The following is a 17,379-nucleotide window of genomic DNA, read 5'->3' as shown; positions in this document are numbered from 1 at the left end:
CTCGTCTTGGCTCTGTGGCCTTGGGAAGGGCTTTGAGGCCACGCACTGGGCCTTCTGGAGCTTTCAGAAGCTCCGGTGGAGGGCAGCTAGAGGGAGGAGGGTGTTGGCGGGGTCAGGGGTCATTAGGGGGTGGGGGTATCAAAAATGTACCCGCCGGCCACCTAATATTGTTCTCAGGCAGCCTCGCGGGCGCCTAGGGGATGGGTGCTAGAATAACAGTGACATTCCTGGCTCCGACAAAAGCTGAGGACAAGGAAGGCAGAGAACTGGTACCTGTGCCGGGGGAGTTGTTTTTCAGCTTGGACGTTTGCCTCGACTCTTTCATCCAGGGGAATATCTGTTTGGTGAGGGTGGAGTTGGTGCCGGGACCGCACTTTGGGGGACCACTTTTGCTGGGCCCGCCCCCATTACTGCTGTTGCTAGTGGCACTGGTAGGTGCGGCACTGGGCGGGGGTGAGCCGGGCGGGGCCGACAGGGGCTCGGGGGCCAGACCCGGCCTCATGCAGCTGCCGTTGAGCTCCTTGCTCTTGGCATGTGGGGCAGCGTTGCCCAGGGACTGCAGCGAGCAAGCTGAGCGCTGGTAGTCGCCCTCCAGGTGCGTGGCGGCCTGAAATGGGGGTTGGGGGGGGCCATCGAAGCCGAAGCCATTGCTGCCAGGGTACGAGGAATAGCCTCCGAAGAGAGCAGCCGCGGCGTTGTCGTAGTAGGTGGCTTTCTGCATCGCTGGGTGAGGCCTGGGCAGTGGGTGGCAACTTGGAAAGGCCTGATACCCTCAGGACCGGACATTGGCAACCCTGGGGGTCACGTGACACGCCGGACCCCCCCCCCCCCCACCTCCCCTCTCTGCCCCCCTCCTCCGGGGTCTGTTCCAAGCGGCTGACCTGCGAGGCGAGAGAAGAGACACAAGGGGGAGAAGAGGACTGGGGCTCGAATCCATCTTAGGAACTGAAAAGGGAACTGACATCAATAGGGTTTTTTCTTTTCCCCTCCCCAACATCTCCAAAGCAGATGCTGAGAAAGAAAAGCCCACCAGTTTTTATTTCCACTAAAAAAATAAAAAAATAAATAAAGACTATATGCCTTTCAAGACTGCCTAGATGTAGAATCTATGGCAAAGGCCGTTGCTTCTCTCCTGCCTGTGCACTAGCCCCTGACCTCCCCTAGTCCCTCTCTCCCTATCTCTCCTCCCCAACTCTGGGATAGGATGGCTCAAGGGAGGGGACACTAGGAGACTCCAAAATAAAAGCATCATCAACACCCTCCTCTGAGCCCAGAGGCTTCTATGCTTCCAGCCTTTGCCTCCTTCCAAGTCGGTTTAGGTCTCTTGCCCAAGCAAAGTCTAGCCTGAAGGAAAACCAAAGGATCTCCTAAAAGAACAGGCAGGAGAAACAAGTTCAGCAGAGAAGCTTCTCTTGTGAGGTATCCTCTCCACTTCCCACCACTCTCCCACCAGGAAGACAACAACAGCCTGACCTAGAAACTTCCTGATGATTTTTAACCTCAAGAGCCAGCTGAACCGAGACTCATCTGTCCATGGCCCTGCTGCAGGTACCACCACCTCCGGCCCTTGTCTTTGCTCAGCCAAACCTGGGATCGGGCAGCCAGTGGCCCTGTGGGGCCCCCAGATGGAGCAGGATTGTTTCAATTTCCTGGGCCACACCAGTTGGTGCTGTGACCATTTGGCCCAGGTCTCTCCCCGGACCTCTTTTTTTTTTTTTTCATGAGACTTAATTTTTCCCACCCTTTCCTTCACCGTCTGTTTTCTTTGATTTCCCCCAAAGCAAATAAGAAACAAGAAGTTACAACTGCTAGACTTTTCTACTGAGACGGGGAAAGTGCTTTCCAAAAGAGAAAATTATTCCTGAGGAAAAAAAATTAACAAAGCAATTTTAACAATATTATTCTCTAGGTTAGAAACAGAGGTATTCCTGTTGACTGAGGTTCCCTGAGGCAAAAAAAAAAAAAATCACTATTTTAATACAGCCTTTTAAAAGTGTGCCAGAAAAATAAAGATTCAAACTAACATAGGATTTTGTGTATTTGTTCTGAAACTTCTGACTGCGTTTTTTTCCCTCTGTCTCTCCCAACTCTTCACCATCACTTTTCATAAAACCTCCATACTGCCATGTGTGTTTGGAAAACTTTAATCTCATTCAGCCTAGCTGTTCAACTCCAAAGAAAACTAAACATAGGAAAATAAAATAAAAGGAGTGCAGGTGAAGAAAGTCCCTCCCTCACATAAATCCCCTTCTTCATGGCACAGATTTATACTCAAAAGGGAATCAGTGTAACCCTGAGTTCCGATTGGTTTCTGGAAATACACATGGGTCTGCAAAGCAGCAGGTCCTTCCAGGGAGAATCAGAGTTCAATTGACCAGGCTGACCCAATCCCTTTATTATTATTACCATTAGCCTCTGCTGATTTAACCAAAATTAGCTTCCAAGCAGCCCTGGCTAAAGGGGGAATTAATTAACAGGCATTAGTTGTGGTTGTTATTAATAGAGAAGAGAATGAAATAAAAACGTTGGAGGGGGTTGGCTGGCTAGGCCCTGGCTTTATTTAGTCTAAATGATTGTTACAGCAATAATAATGATGATGATGATGATGATGATGATGATGATGATGATGATGATAGTAATAATAATAAAACAATAATTTAACTAGACGCCTGGGGCCGAAATTCCTGCCGCTCCCCTTGCAATAAACCCCAAACCATCGCGGGACGGAGGCCAGGCGAGTGTGGAAAGCGAAGGAGCCAGAGACGCGATAGGAAAGAATGGAGACTCCGCCGGTGGTGCAGACAGGGCTGGGAAGGTTTGTGCACCCGGGTAGTCCCTGGCTGCTGCTGCCAGGCTGCCTCGGCCGGTCGCTGCTGCCGCGGCGACTGGCGACAAGCTACCAGCCACCTACGATGGCCCAAGGAGGCGAAGAAGAGCAAGCGATCAGGACACCAAAACGGTTATCGGAGGCAGGTTCCCAGCACACCAGCCTGCCGAGGGCCGAGCCCCGCGGGCGGCAGCAAGTTTTGGGAGCTGGAGGTAACCGAATTAAAAGGCGCCTTAGAAACTCCGCTTCGGGACTTTGCTCAGCAGGGCTCCGGGTTGGAGGGCGCCGAGGCCTGGCGGACGGGACAGTGGGAAGAGAGAAAGGTGCTAAGGGGACCCAAGATCTGGGATCCAGAACAAGAGCGGGTGGGTAACAGCTCTACCAAGCCAAACAGATCTATTTCCCTTGCCTCCATGTTGGAAAAATTCAGGTTCCATATGGCTCCTCGGGAGGGAGGGAGGGAGACGGTGGCTGCCGGCTTCCCCCCAGGGTCTCGCTGGAGAAGGGAGATGAGCCCCCCGCAAGAACCCCACCTTGCCAAGCACACCCCAGGGAGAGCCAGGAGAGTAACAATAGCTGGGGAAGCCCCGAGAGAGGGGATAGGCCATCTTCCAGGACTTAAAAAAATTAATGGGAGAAAGAAAAATAACAAGAAAGGAAGACAGAGAAAGGTTGAGACTTTCTTAGCAGCCGGGGAGAAAATTCAGCCCTGGATCTGGCTGCTGAAAGAAAAGAGAGGAGAAAAGGAGAGAAGCAGGAAGAGAGAGGGGAGAGAGGGGGAGAGAGAGAGAGAGAGAGAGGGAGAGAGAGGGAGGGAGGGAGGGAGGGAGAGAGAGAGAGAGTCGCTGCGTGGAAGGAAGCTTAAAGCTTGTGAACTCTTCTTGAACCGAGATTGGAGTCATATGGGCCATAAATCATTGAGACATACTCTCCGCCATTCACAAACTGATAGCCTATTTCAGTCCAGCTTACCTTAGCCACCGACGAGGGGAGAACAGGCAGACATAATATATATTCACATCGAGCCCCAGAGCGAGCGGCAGGCGACAAATCTCCCCTCCTTGAAGGCAAAGGAAAAAAAGACCACTGTTTAAAGCTGCGTCGCCCCCCGCCCCCGCCCCCCCCGCCCCGCAAAGCCACCCCGGCTGGGGAGCCCGAGGGGCAGACCGGCCAGAGGAGCCGCGCGGCGTCCGCTTCAATTCACTCGGCTTAGGAGCAGGGGTGCGCAGGAGGGAGGGGGTGGGGGAGCGGGAAAAAAAATAGAAGACCGAAAGGTGCCGGGCGGCTCAGCTCGCCAGAATCCAGCTCCGGGCTCCAGCAGGGCTAAGCCGCCACAGTGTGGTTGCCCTATAAGACTGGTACGCCCTACTCTCCGTAACAATGGCCTCTGCTTTTGCACAGGGAAAAAAAACCACACAGACACACACACACTCACTCACACACAAGCTCACACCCCCCCCCACCTCTCCCCCTTTAGCAAGCTTAGATGCCTGATAAGGAGGGAAGGTGATGGTGGTGATGGGGAAGGGGGGAAATTTTAAAATACCCCCTCCCCAGAAAAAGAGTAAGAAGGAAAGAAGAAAGGGTTTTTTTTTTTCTCAAAGAACAGGTAAAAATTTAAATCTAGATTGGAGGGACAGGGAGGAAGAGGTGAGCAAAGGCAAGGAAGGGCAGTGAAGTTCACTGCTCCCCCCATACCCCACTAGTGAACTATTATGCTAATATGAGAAGTAGTATTTGGAGGCTGAGTCAAAGGCAGGCCTGGCCCGGGGGTGAGGGTGCCGGGTGCCCCTCTGCACTCATTCGCAATTGGAACACCAGGACTTTTTTAGAAAGTAGTTCTGGGTCTCCAACCCTCACACTCTGGCTCCCTCCTTCTGAGTCTCCAGCCCCGGCTTCTTCCCTCCACTACACCCTCTCTATTCCTCCCAAATCTCCCTCCAGTCTCCAGGCCCAGTCTCTAACCAAGGGAAGAGGGAAAGACCAGAACTTTAAAAAAAAAAAAAAAAAAAAAAACACCCTCCCCCTTTTTCTTTTTGAGAACAGACAACAAGCGGTGAGTGATGATTTTAAAAATCCTGAACATCTTGCAGGGGGAGGAGGGTTGAGAAAAGGGTGACAAAAGGAGGACTCTGTGTTTTAGTTTGAGCTCCAGACTGGCTGGCAGTAGACGGGCTGAAAGAACTTCATGGATAAGCTTCTGTTATGACTCTCACCTCCGAATAGGCAGAAGGGGCTAAGAGGTGATAAGGACATTTGTACTTCTAAGAAGAGAAGAACTAGCAGGGTCGCTTAATTTTAAATGCACTGGCAGAAGAGATGGAAGATGGTTATTATTATTATTCAGAACAACCCTGTTTGTTTCTCTCTGCCCTGCAAGATTTATGACTCTTGGCACAAGTGAGGAAGGCCACAAAAGCTAAAGTTTTCTTAGGGTGTGTTTGAGCAGGGCAGGAAAAGGCAAGGAGGAGGCCTGTAGGAGGAAGACAGGAGCCAAAAATGTAGGTGTCTGCAGATTTGGGACAGGGGGTGGGGAATAGTCATTCCGGGAGGAAGGAAAAGACAAAAAGAGCACCAGGACATTTCCCAAAGCAGGGGTGTTTGCAACTCTGCCTAACTGCTGACTCGGAGCTAGGGGATGAAATAGAAAGCTGACTCTTTTCTCTAAAGGCAGCTTGGAAAACTGGTCCTCTTAACTTCATGTAAGGCACTACCCTGTAATTTCCTGGTTAGAATACTTGGCTTTTGCCTTCTCCCATCTGGATGCACCAGAAGAGGGAACGGGACTGGTGACAACAAAGGTGAGAGTTGATTTCCAGCTTTTGTGTTCCCTCCAGCATAGGTTGGAGGTGTCTGGCAAAGCTTCCCTCATTCCCTCTCTCTCCCCACTCACAGGCTCTACTTTGGGACGAGATAGGGAGTGGCCCCTGGCCTCCAGCCCCTACTTCTTCCAGGCAAGGCTAAGTCAGGCCAGGTGATTTGGAGCAGCCGGTTTCCAGGGGCCCTGATAAACTGGGGGTACCTATGGCCTTCCTGCCCTCCAGCAACAGAAGCCACTTGCAGAGCCTCAGAATGTAATGTCCTGAGGACCCCACCTCCTACCTAGAAAGTTGACAGCTGGGGGGACGCACAGGTTGGGGGACATGGGGATGGAGGGTGGGAGCTATTTTTCTGTGTTTATTAGCTATTATTCTGTGTTTATTAGTATTTTTCTGTGTTTATTAGTAGTATCAAGAAAATAAAACATCCAAGTCAGATCTAGACTTGGGGCTCAAGACAGCCTGGAACCCCAAAGAGACCTGTTAGGGGTGCCTGAGTATGTGGCTGCAAAAAGTCTGTCCTGAGATCTCTACACTCTGGTTAGAGACCTACAGGGTCAGACCCCATGTAACTTTGAGCTTGGTGGGTCAGGGACTCAGGCCAGGGAGGCTTCCAGAGGCTTAAAGAAACCAGTACCTTTGGGGTTTTTTTTCTATCACTCCCCCAAATAAAAAAAAGCCAAGAATGTACCTCAAAACCTCTGCTGTCCTAGCTGTTACTATCATTGGGTTAGAGAAGGTCATTGTAAAACTGAGAGAAGAGGAGAACCTGATCGCTTTTGGGACTGCGCAGCTTTGCCTCTAGGAATAACACGAGAGTCCAGAAGGCACCCAGGCAGCCTCGGGCCGGCTGCAGGAGAAGCGGGCCTGGAGCTGAGCTGGGAGTGGAGGAGTGTTCCAGAGACAACGGCAGACCCCTCCCTTCCCCAAGCCTCCTCAACTCTTTGTGGTCCCTCGGGCTACAGAAGGCAGTGGGGCATAGTGGGGTGGGAGTGAAAAAGAGGACAGAGAAGCAAGAAAATGAACCTTGAGAAAATCTCAGAGGACATACACCCCCAAATGCGGTAGGAGATGTAGTGGGGGCTTCTTAATTCTGGAGTACAGAGCCCATTTGGAATACTTGGGAGGCAATTAGATCCCAGTTTAGTTTCTGTCTTGCCTTTTTTCTTCCACTCTCAGAGGTCTCTGGCGAGCAGGCGGGCTGCCCTCTGATTAGGGCTGGGAGGCTGGAGGACGGAGGGTGGAACAGGCACCCCTAAGGGCCCCTGTTTGGACTGAGGTGTTGCTGCTAGCCAGGGGCTTTTCAAACTTCAGGGGATAAAGGCTGGTAGTGAGGAGTTTGGGCAGGGAACTTGAGGTGGGGGACGCCAGAGCAGTCTGAGGGAAGACTTTGGGGTCTGGGAAAAGAGAAGCCCGAGAAGGGCTTATCATCCCTGAGAGTGAAGCCATGATTTCGGAACAGACTGGAGATACAGAAGAGGGAAAAATTTCTTCTTGGATTTGGGAGGGAAACCTGGGAAACTTTGTGTGTGTGCCCATGTGTGTAGGGTGTGTGTGTGTGTGTGAGAGAGAGAAAGGAGGAGAAAGAGAAATTGAAAAAGAGGAAAACTGAGTAAGAGACAGAGACACTAGCATAAACTAATGAAGTAAAAAAATAATAAGAGTAAAGATTAGAGAAAATGCCCTTCTTCACAGACATCTTTTCCTCTTCCATTCCGTTTCTTCGGAGCCAGAGCACTTGCTCTGGCACTTCTCTCCCCCACCCCACTGGGTACCCAGTATCAGGCGACGGGAGCACTTTAAACCCTCTGGAGCAATCAAGGACTACCCGCCCTTATAGACGGGATCGTGCCTGTTTCTCTCCTCCCCCAAAAATGCATCAACTAGCAAACAAAAATTCTCTCAATAAGGGCATACTGGTTGGCTCTTTTAAAACCAATTTCTGATCTCAGACTTGGGGCAGTCAAGGATCCTGCCCCTGGCTCAATCCGCACAAAATTTGCCTGGCCCAAAGGCTAGCTGGGGAGCTAGGACCTGGAAGCCTGGGGCGAGCTGTTTGGCGATGTGTTTCTTCCTGGCCCTGTCTGGGTTCCCAGTCCCACACTGTTTTCCAGCTTCACTGCCCAACTTTGTAGCCCTAGAAGAGTGATGTAAAGTTCACACACTCACCCGAATCTCCATTTTCCCTTAAGTATTAATGAAGATTTCAAAGCTGGGAGTTGTAAAGTGGGAATTGCTAATGAAGAAGGCTCTTGGCATTTGGATCCCCATCTCCAGCTCTCCAATAAGCCAGAGCAGGAGGGAACAAAGGGGCACCCAGAAGGGAGAAGAGGAGACTCGCATAGACACTGCTCAGCAATAGTGGGGATCAAAAGAAGAAAAAGGTCGCTGCAGTGGAAGAAGAAAAATCCAAGCTGTACTTTTTCCCCACCCCACGTGTGGGGGCGCTGCCCTCTCCCCAGCTGAGCCTGTGAAGGGGTGGCAGGACAAAAAGGGCAGCCACAAGGGTCTGCGAAGTCCACTCGATGACCACAGAGGCCGCCTGAACATGCTAATGAGGGGATGGCGGTGCTGCCAGCGAGTTGGGAGCCTCAGGCAGGTGGGCTCCTTGGTGGTGATAGATCCCAATCTGAATCAGGGCTCCCGACTCATCTAGAAGCTCAGCCTTAGCCTGGCAAACCTCACCCCCAGCAAGTGTTGAGACAAAGGTGGGCAGAGCAGAGAAGGCAGAGGAAGGGAGGCTGCAAATCCTGGGCAGCTTGGGGGCTGCAGGGGGTGCTGGGAAAGGGAGGGAGAAGCAGGAAAAGAGGAATGGGCCTAGTCCCTGAGGTTGAGAGGGCCTCTCCTGACAGACTGGATGTTTCTCTCCCAGTGACCTCTGTTTAGCAGACAATAACTCAGTGGATTAATGACCAATCAGCGAAAGGCCTTCCGAATTGCCTCCAAATATAAAACTCCGAAGTCAGAATGGGACAGAGCCAGAGTCTGGGCCTGCCAGCCCTTTTGTTTTTTTTCTCTCTCAAATTAGTGTTTGGGGCTAGGCTTTAGGAAGTGGATTATCTGCCCAGTGTCTCAGATTTCCAGAGCCCCAAAGATGAGGTTGTTTCCCATCTCTTCCCATCTTCTTCTTCCCTCCTTCCCCGGAATTCATATTCCAAACCACACTTCCCAAGGCAGCCTGGAAACCTCCCCTCCCCTGCTAGCCTCTTCACATCCCTGATCCTGCAAGAAATTTCCTTGCTCACAACCATGCAACTGAGAAGCCACCACTCCTTTGGAACTGGGGGAGGAGCTGGAAAATAAAAGCAAGTATAGAGTGGGAGTCTTCCACCATGCAGGCCTTCTGTCCTGGCTACCCTAGAGGAGACCCGGTAGAGTGCTGTGGCACCCTGTGTGTGCTTCCTCCCAAGAAGCCAGGGCTCAAAGGCCCAGGGTTGGGGTGAGGCTGAGAAGGGGGGCACCTGCTATCACAGAATCTAAACTCTGAAACCACTGTTCAGTCCCTGGGCTGGGGTAGGGGGCACCTTAAAAACCACACTCTGTTGGGAGGCCGAGGCAGGCGGATCACCTGAGGTTGGGAGTTCGAGACCAGCCTGACCAACGAGGAGAAACCATGTCTCTACTAAAAATACAAAATTAGCCAGGTGTGGTGGCGCATGCCTGTAGTCCCAGCTACTCGGGAGGCTGAGGCAGGAGAATCGCTTGAACCCGGGAGGCAGAGGTTGCGGTGAGTGGAGATTGCACCATTGCACTCCAGCCTGGGCAACAAGAGCGAAACTCCGTCTCAAAACACACACACACACACACACACACACACAGACACACACACACACTGAACAATGACAGCCTTAGCCCAGTGCCTGGCAGGGAAAGACTCTTGCTCAGTAAGGCCCAGCCCTTCTTTCCTTAGCCCTTCTCCAAATGCCAATCTCAACCCAACCCAGCTAGCTGGCCCCTCACCACTTCCTTCTAGTTCCACTGCTCTCCTCAGGGCTACTCCTCAGCTGAGAATAAGGGCACCTTCAGAAAGAGGAATAGTCCAGATTCCAGTGGATTTCCTGGATTGAGTAAGCATCCACTGCTCTGGGTGTATGTAAACTCTGAATATTGCAAATAAACATGCAGTAACTTCTATACCCAGATGCCCACAGAGCTCCAGGACACACAAGGGAGTGCCTCCCATTCACTGTCCTGCTGAGGATGGGTACACACAGAGGTGCCCAATTTCAGAACAGGAGAGAAATCAGGAAGTGTCCAGTCCAACTCTTGCCATTGTTACAGATCAGGAAACTGAGGCCCAGAGCAAGGAAGTGATTTGTCTAGAGTCATACTTGGGATAGGCTTGGGAGTTGGAAGGCCTGAATTTCAGATGTTCCAGCTTGGCTGTGTGACATGAGGCAGGGCACTCCTTGGGCCTGAGTGTCCCCTTCTGTAAAGCCTGGGCATGTGTATGGAGGGAAGGGGTTTAGCTAAATGATCTCTAAGGTCTCTTTTTGGACTGAATGTTAGCGATTCTCCATGTGCTGATGTAAAAGTGAGTGACAATAAGAAGTAATAAACTGAGTTCAGACAATAACGGGCACCATCGTCACCAGATTCAGAGTATTTCCTCTTGAGGTTTAAATGCTTACCACCACTGAGCACCAACCCGGTGCCTGGCCCTCCCTTGCCCCATAGAGGCTCATGCACTGCGTTTTACTGCTCTTCTGTGTGTAGGGTGGGTTGTTTTCTACCCTCATTACCAAACCAAAAGTGCTATATTTAGACACTGCAACTTGAGCAGTAAATAATTAGTTAGTCTAATTAAAGGAGGAAGGTTTCAACCTGGCAATTTTTAACCAGGCATCAATGCACCCATTGTACCAGCCGAGCCCTCTCACCCGACCCCCTCCCTGCCCATACACCTACCAGCCTTCCCAGTTGCCTCCCCCTCAGTTGGAGACCAGCATTCCCCCAGATGGCCAGCAGGGTCCACAGGGCCAGACTGTGTCCCTCATGACAAAGTTCCACGCTCTGCTGTGCTTCCCCATAGAAATAGGTCTGCCGGCAGCTGCACCTCAAAGCTTGCTTTCCCCACCCACAAAGCTGTGCTGGGCTCCAGGTCTCTGCTCTCTGCTCTTGGGAAATGTGTAATCTACCTCCCCAGCTCAAGATGCCCCAACAATGCAGCGAGTTTGCATTTCAAGAAACTCCCATTAATATCAATTTACTTCACTGAAACCTCGGGTTCTTCATCAAGTTGATGATTTATGATAAAATCAATTAAATTACGGCCACTTAGGGCCCAGCCGCTTCCTCTCAGATTTCATTGGTGCGGGGCCCAAGTGTCTGGTGGAAAAATGCAAGTTTAGCTGGAGGCGAGGAAAGATAATTCTGCGGCTGAGAAAATTTAATGCAAAACAATTTCCAGGCAAAGCTGGGCGTCTGGACAGAAATGCAAGAGCCACTAGTTGGCCTGCGGAAATTACTATCTGGGGGTCAGAATGTTTTTCTCCCCACCCCCATCCTCCTGCATGGCTCCCTTACTCTGTTCGTCTTTGTATTATTCACTTGCTCCCCACTCCCAAACAGAGATTTTGGGGGAATTCGAGCAGTAATGGTGGGACACAAGGCTGCCAAGGTCCAGCCTCAAACCACGGATCTCCCCGATCTTCCCTACCACACCAAGCCTTTTCTCCTTTTGGCCTCCCCTCCTCAACCAACCATACTCACTAATTCCTTGGCTTCCCACCACAAAGTTAAAAATTCAAAGTGAAGATGAGGCTGGGTGGGCAGAAGGCACAGGAGGCACACAGGGAAAGGGCAGAGGGGCAGGGGCCAGGAGGCCAGGCCAAGTGGGCTCTGCTGCATGTGGCTGCGGGAAGAAAAAAGCAGGAAAGAGCACTACTTCGTGGACAGGACAAGGGGCAGTGTGTCTAGAGCTACCTCATCCCAGAGTTTCAGAACCAGAGAACATGGGGTCTCTCTCCTGGCTCCCAATCTCCCAGCTCACAAACTGATTCTGCAAACCCATCCGCAAAGCCCCACCTGGAGTACATACAGCTCCCGATGTGCAGATGCACTCACACAATACACAAACATACCTACACATGTGCCTGCTTACACGTTCCCTTTGCATACACCCACCACACTGTGCGCCTGCAAAGGGTCAGTTCCCACTATCCTCCCTCATCTGGGAAAATAAATCCCAGTGCGTCAGGCTGGCATCGCTTCCCACTCCAAGGAGAGGGGCTTCTCTGGCCTCTGCTCTGTTTGGTTTTTGGTTTCCAGAGCAGGCAGGAGTAAACACAGCTTCTCTGAAGCCATAAATCACCCCCTTTCCTACCTTCTGGGCTTAACACTCAGCCTCAGTGCAATCCCTTGTAGTTTTGGCTTCAAATAACCCGCTAGGTGCTAAAGGGTTGGGCAATGGTGGCAGCTGGGTTGTGGAAGCTGACCCAGCCGTCGCCCCCCCAACCCCACTGCCCCTAACAGATGCCCCTCACATTTCCCTCAGTACCCACAGCCCCCAACTGCCCTGGAAAACCCTCCTGGGCCTCAACACCCTTTCTGAGCGGGAGAGCTCTCCCATCCCCTAACAAGATCATGTCCACACGCCCACCCAAACAGCTCCACATTCCTCCACACTCGTCCTCCACCCCCAGGTCCCTTTACCCCCTTGAAGCCCCCACCCTGCCTTTCAAAGTTGCTCTCATCTTCGTCTTCAATTCGGATCCCGGCCTGTCCCAGGAGAGAGGCCCGGGGGCGGGGGTCTCAGCCACCCACCTCTGCACCCCCGCCAGGCCCCGAGCGCCCCGGCTCCGCACCCCACACTTACCTGTGCGGTCTTCCGCTAGGGCGCGGGCAACGGCGGGCGGCCGGGCGCTGGGTGCGCGCGGGGGCCGACTGCCAGGCCCCGGACCCTCTGCCCAGGCTGGGGCTCCGCCGCCGCAGCCAGCCGCATCCTAGTCGCTCAACCCGCAGCAACCCCCAGCAACCCCCGAGCGTCCCGCCGAGCTGGGGGAGAGGCCCGGATGCGCTCGCCCCCACCCCGCCCCCGCCCACGCCCCCGGCTTTGTTCGGCCTCCAGGGCCCCAGGAGCGCGCGGATCTGGCACTCCGGGCGCGGCAGACGCCAGTTTCCTGAGAAGCTCCCACTCCGTCCGGGCCGCGCAGGACTGCGGGAACCCCGGGCTCGTCTGGCACCGAGCTGGACTCGGGCTTTGAGAGCGGGCCAAGCTGCCAGGCGAGAGGAGCGGCAACTGACAGGGGCACGGCGAGGCGTAGGGAGCGCCGGGGGCGCCATGGCGGAAGGCGGGCACACCGGCGACTCTTCAATGTCACCAGCGAAATGGGTTCCATATGTCTGACCCGGCAGAGAAGGGAGGGGAAGGGAGAGAGTTCTGGGCAGGACAGGAGTGGGGACAGGGAGGGGGGCAATGGAGGGAACAGAGCAATGGCGAGGGGGCAATGGGAAGGATCAGACGGGCGAGAAAGATTTGCATCTCCCCTTTTCCCTCGAGTTTTCTAAAGCTGCTTAGGCTGGTAGGAACTTGCTTTCTCTTTTTCCTTTTCTTGTTCTTTCCTGTAAGATGGGGGAGGAAGGAGATTAGTAGGGGAAGCATCCGCTTGTTAAGGCTGGGAGTTTGAGGGAGGAGATGTGGAACGGAGGTGAAACTTCTTAGGCGGCTGGAAGATCAACAACTTCCCCAGGTCCCTAGAGAAAAAAAGAGACCAAACCCACAAGGAGGAAGAAAAGCCAAGAAAGGATTCCAGGGTCCAGGTGTGAAAGACTGGTCCCAACTCCCCCCACCCCCAGGATGAAATTCTGTTTGGGGAGGTCCCAATGATTAAGTTACTGATGCTGGTGATTGTGGTGGAGGCTGAAGTGTCCTGGACATCTTGGCCATTCCCTGGCACTTCAGCTCCTGCCACAGCTGCCTCACACCTGATTTAGCACCCCCAAGGGCCTACTCTAGAGGCAGTTGTTTCTGAGATGGCCTGGGCTTTGGGCAGCTTCCTGTAAAGAAGGCTGCTAGGGAGCAGGGAGCCTGGAGGGGCTTCCCTCTGTGCCTGCTCCCCAAAGGGTTTGGGCTCTTTTTCTGTGTTGGGTCTCTCTGTCTTTTCTAACCATCTCTGTTGTCTCCGTTCCTTTCTCACAGCCCTTTTGTCTTTTTCCAATTCTGCGTCTCTCAGTGTCTTCAGTGAATTTGAATTGAGCCTTGCAAAGGATTTAGGAGTGTCTCCAGAAATCACTTCTGGGCTCACCCATTAGGTTGAGTCTCTCCTTCCCTTTCCTCTGTGGGGGAACCCACCCTCTGTCCAGAGAAATTCTCTTCTAGAGACAAGGGGACAAAAGGGGTAGTTTCCTTCCCACTTCCCTTGTTCTCACTTAAGTCTGTGTGTGTGTCCCCTTGTGAATTGTGGGGCTTCTTCCTCCAGGACAGCCTCCCTTCCCCTCTGACTGGCCTTTGTTTCCACTCTCCCTGTCATCACCTCCTTGGGCTCAGCCTTGACTTCCCATCCCAGAAAGGGATCCTGCTGCTTGTTCTCTCTCTGGGTCCCTCTCTTCCTCATCTCACTCTTCATCTTTCTATCCAGTTCCTCTGGTCACTAAAGCGTTAGCAGCCTGGCTCCTTAAAGGCACAGAGATAAACACTGCAATTATATAGAGAGGATACCAGCAGAGAGTTAGGGGAGAAGACAGAGTCAGCAGCTTTCTTAGAGCTCTGTCTACCAGATGCATTCTATCCCAACCCCTGAACAACACAAAAGCAAATCAGTGGGGTGGAGGGTGCAGGACTGGTAAGAGACAGGGTGCTTCATAGCTAAATGAAGCAAATGTATATATAAACAACAAAGTCCTTTCAAACTTGCTGATTTGGGGTAGGCCTAGATGCCTGGATGGAAGGCATTAGGCATCACATGGGGGATTTACCAGATAATGGTGGCAAGGGATGGTCCCCTTGCTTTGTCTCCTGGGGAAGAGTCTGTGCGTGTTGGGGAAAGGGAAGGGGAGGGGGTATCAGTGTCACCTCCCCTCCTCTGGGCCAGAGGAGACAAAGACCTGAAGAGGGCTGAAAGAATAAAGAGGAAAAGCTGGTGGAGTGGGGGTGGGGGTGGTTGGTCAGACTTCCACGTCACAGGCAAAGGTAGCAGCAGGAGGGGAGATGGAAAAGGGTTGGGGAGGAGGAGTTGCAAACGCAGGGGGAAGGGGCCTGTGGGACTGGCTCTCCATGCTAGCTATGGGCTGGCCCAAAGAGCAGATCCTTTTCTTTCCCATCTTTCAAAGCATGCTGAATTCAGAAGCTAATACAAATGATTCTACCCTCTTCCTTCTCTTTCATGTCCCTCCTCCTCCCCATGGAAGAAGTGATCCTTCCCTGCTGTCTCAAAAACTCCAAGACTTTGCCCTAACTCTGGACCACCAGTTTGAGGGAGAACACACCCTCTTCACATTCATACCCCCCAACACTTTCCAGATGAGGGAGAAGTAGAACTGCTTGCCTCCCACACTGAATGTGTGTGGGATTCTCCAACACTCAAGGAGTGGGTGGGAAATGAGACTGAAAGGTTTGGAGCCCCTATGCCCCAGGTCTCTTTGCTGCCTCTGCCAGCCCTTCCCACCTCCTCACAATCTCCAGTGCTGTCAAAGCTGCCCCTGTATCCAGACTTTTCCCTAGTTCCTTTTATCCAGGTCAGACAGTGCCTCTCTACCCATCCCAGCCTTGGGTCCTGGCCTTCTCTTTCTCCCCAAACCCTTTTCAACTGAGACGCCTGAATTGGGAGGCTTCACCCACTACCCACTGAGAATCCCTTGTTAACATGGATGAGACTCAGTGTTCACTTGGAGCAGAGTGTGGGAGCAAGCTCCTGGATGCTGCAGGGACTGGGGCCTAAGCTGCCACTCCACGTAGCGGATGCCATGAATAATTAACACCTGGGCGCGGCGTTGCTCTAACTTCCCTGCTCAAAGGTTTACACTAGCAGGCAGAGTTAAATATCACAGATAATCGTGGCTATAAAGTCAGTTGGCCTGGTTCCAGTCAGGGAATGAGGGGCCAACAGCTGGGACTGGAGTTGGTGAAGGCTCTGGCCCTCTGCACCTCATCTATCACAACTTTGGGGCACAGTGCAGAACATTCCCCAAAGCCACCTCTGGCTTTGCTCTTGACCAGCAGCCTCTCCCCTAGTAGGAAGGAACTGTGACCTCCACATGAAACTATAGGAGAAAGTTAACAGCTCTTCCCCTCCCTCTCCAATCTGCACCCCGTTTGCTCCCTTTTTGGATGGGGACTTAGTTAAAAGAACACACCCGACATCCTCCAACACTCCCAACTTTCTGGGACCACCTGATTCCTAGAACATTTCTTTTCTAGAAAAACTTCGGAGAACTTCTCCCCACTTTAGCCCCAAACGCAGAGTCCCTCACTGCTGGGGAAACTTTTCTTTGTTTCAGCAGGTCAAAGGAAGGCTCCTGGGGTGTGAATTCATTTCCTTGTTTTGTTAGCCAGGAGGGTGGGGAGCCAAAGCTTTCAGCTTCTCTCCCTGCCCTTCACCCTCTGCTTGCCTCCATTGTCTCCCCAAATTTGGGTAATTCCTTTTCCACCTTCAACCACCCCCCCAGACACATCAGTCCTATAAATTAAGCTTTAATAATGTAACGGAACCCCTCCCATCCCTTTCCCATTGCACAGAACTTTGATTTGGTCTCCATTGATCACAAAAACATTTGCCTTCAACTCCAGTAATTTCTTTCTCCACTTCCACCTCTCTTACTCTAAGGCTCCTTCTGCCTTCAGAGTTGGGTTTGTTCACCCAGGGCTGGAGTTGGAGAAGCCAAACTCCTGGAGGGGAACCGCTAAAAAATGGAGCTCTGTCTGCTGCTGCAGGAATGTTGGCTCTATCAGGCTCACAAATATAATTTTTATATTAGACCATGGTCATTGACTGGGTTTATATGCCAATGAGGCATTTCTGGTTTACCAAATTTATACAAATCTCGCTTTAATTGATAATCACAGATGCTGTAATTTAAGACCTCCAGCTATAGAGCTTTCATATTAACTGCTGATATATTACTGTAAATCGTCTGAAATAACCAACTCCTGGGAGCAGAGCAGAGAGGGAGGAAGTGCCTCTGAGAGCGACTCTCTCCCGGCCGGCCGCAGAAACAGCCCAGCTTCCACATCATTTTCCGTGAAAAATGATTTATCGAAGACATGGCCATAAACAACACAACTCGCTCACAAACACACGCAGACGCGCACGCACACACACGCGCGCACACACACACACAATGGCTGGCATGCCGGCTGAGAAGCTGACTCCCATATTGCTATAAATCAAGAAAAAGGGTGGAGGACAGAGGGAGAGAGGGAGACGGAGGGAGGGAGGGAGAGAGAGAGAGAGAGAGAGAGAAAAGAAGAATATTCCTAAAATCTCTATGCAATGCCTCAATGGGCATAAACACACAGAGCACTGTGCGAAGAGAAATGGCAGGAAATGAAGATGGCTATTTGTCACATTTTACGACAATAACATTAATAACAAACAATAAATTTACATGGACATATAAGACGCGGTAGGTAGTGAGAAATCCCTTCTACTTACAATACCCCAGCCCGCGGTGTGGCTCCGGCTGCGGGGCTGTTTTTATTGCTGTCTCCCTTTCTTTCTCTCTCTCTCTCTCCCTCTCTCTCTCCCCCTCTCTCTTTTTTTTCTCGGGGTACTGGCTTGTTTTTCAAAGGACAGT

At 52.0% G+C, this 17,379-nt stretch overlaps 1 protein-coding gene across 7 annotated transcripts in view; it reads right to left on the bottom strand.

Moving 5' to 3' along the window:
* The window catches only part of HOXB3 (homeobox B3), a 41,380-nt gene that overhangs the window by 2,887 nt on the left and 21,114 nt on the right, over positions 1-17,379 (bottom strand). For 4 of the 7 annotated variants that reach the window (XM_063706291.1, XM_063706289.1, XM_063706290.1 and 1 more), the window contains exons 3-4: positions 3,800-3,887; positions 274-734 (exon numbers count right to left, since the gene is read on the bottom strand). In XM_063706291.1, coding sequence (XP_063562361.1) covers positions 274-734; positions 3,800-3,887 — 549 coding nt within the window. Of the gene's footprint in view, positions 1-273; positions 735-881; positions 1,465-3,799; positions 3,888-12,463; positions 12,603-17,379 lie in introns of those variants that run through there. The other 3 variants (XM_063706293.1, XM_063706295.1, XM_063706294.1) reach the window with 3 other exon arrangements.

Source organism: Gorilla gorilla, chromosome 4, assembly GCF_029281585.2.
Source record: "Gorilla gorilla gorilla isolate KB3781 chromosome 4, NHGRI_mGorGor1-v2.1_pri, whole genome shotgun sequence".
NCBI classification, from domain to species: Eukaryota; Metazoa; Chordata; class Mammalia; order Primates; family Hominidae; genus Gorilla; species Gorilla gorilla.
Note: the sequence above shows the minus strand (reverse complement) of the source record. Positions and strands in the feature narration are given on the sequence as shown.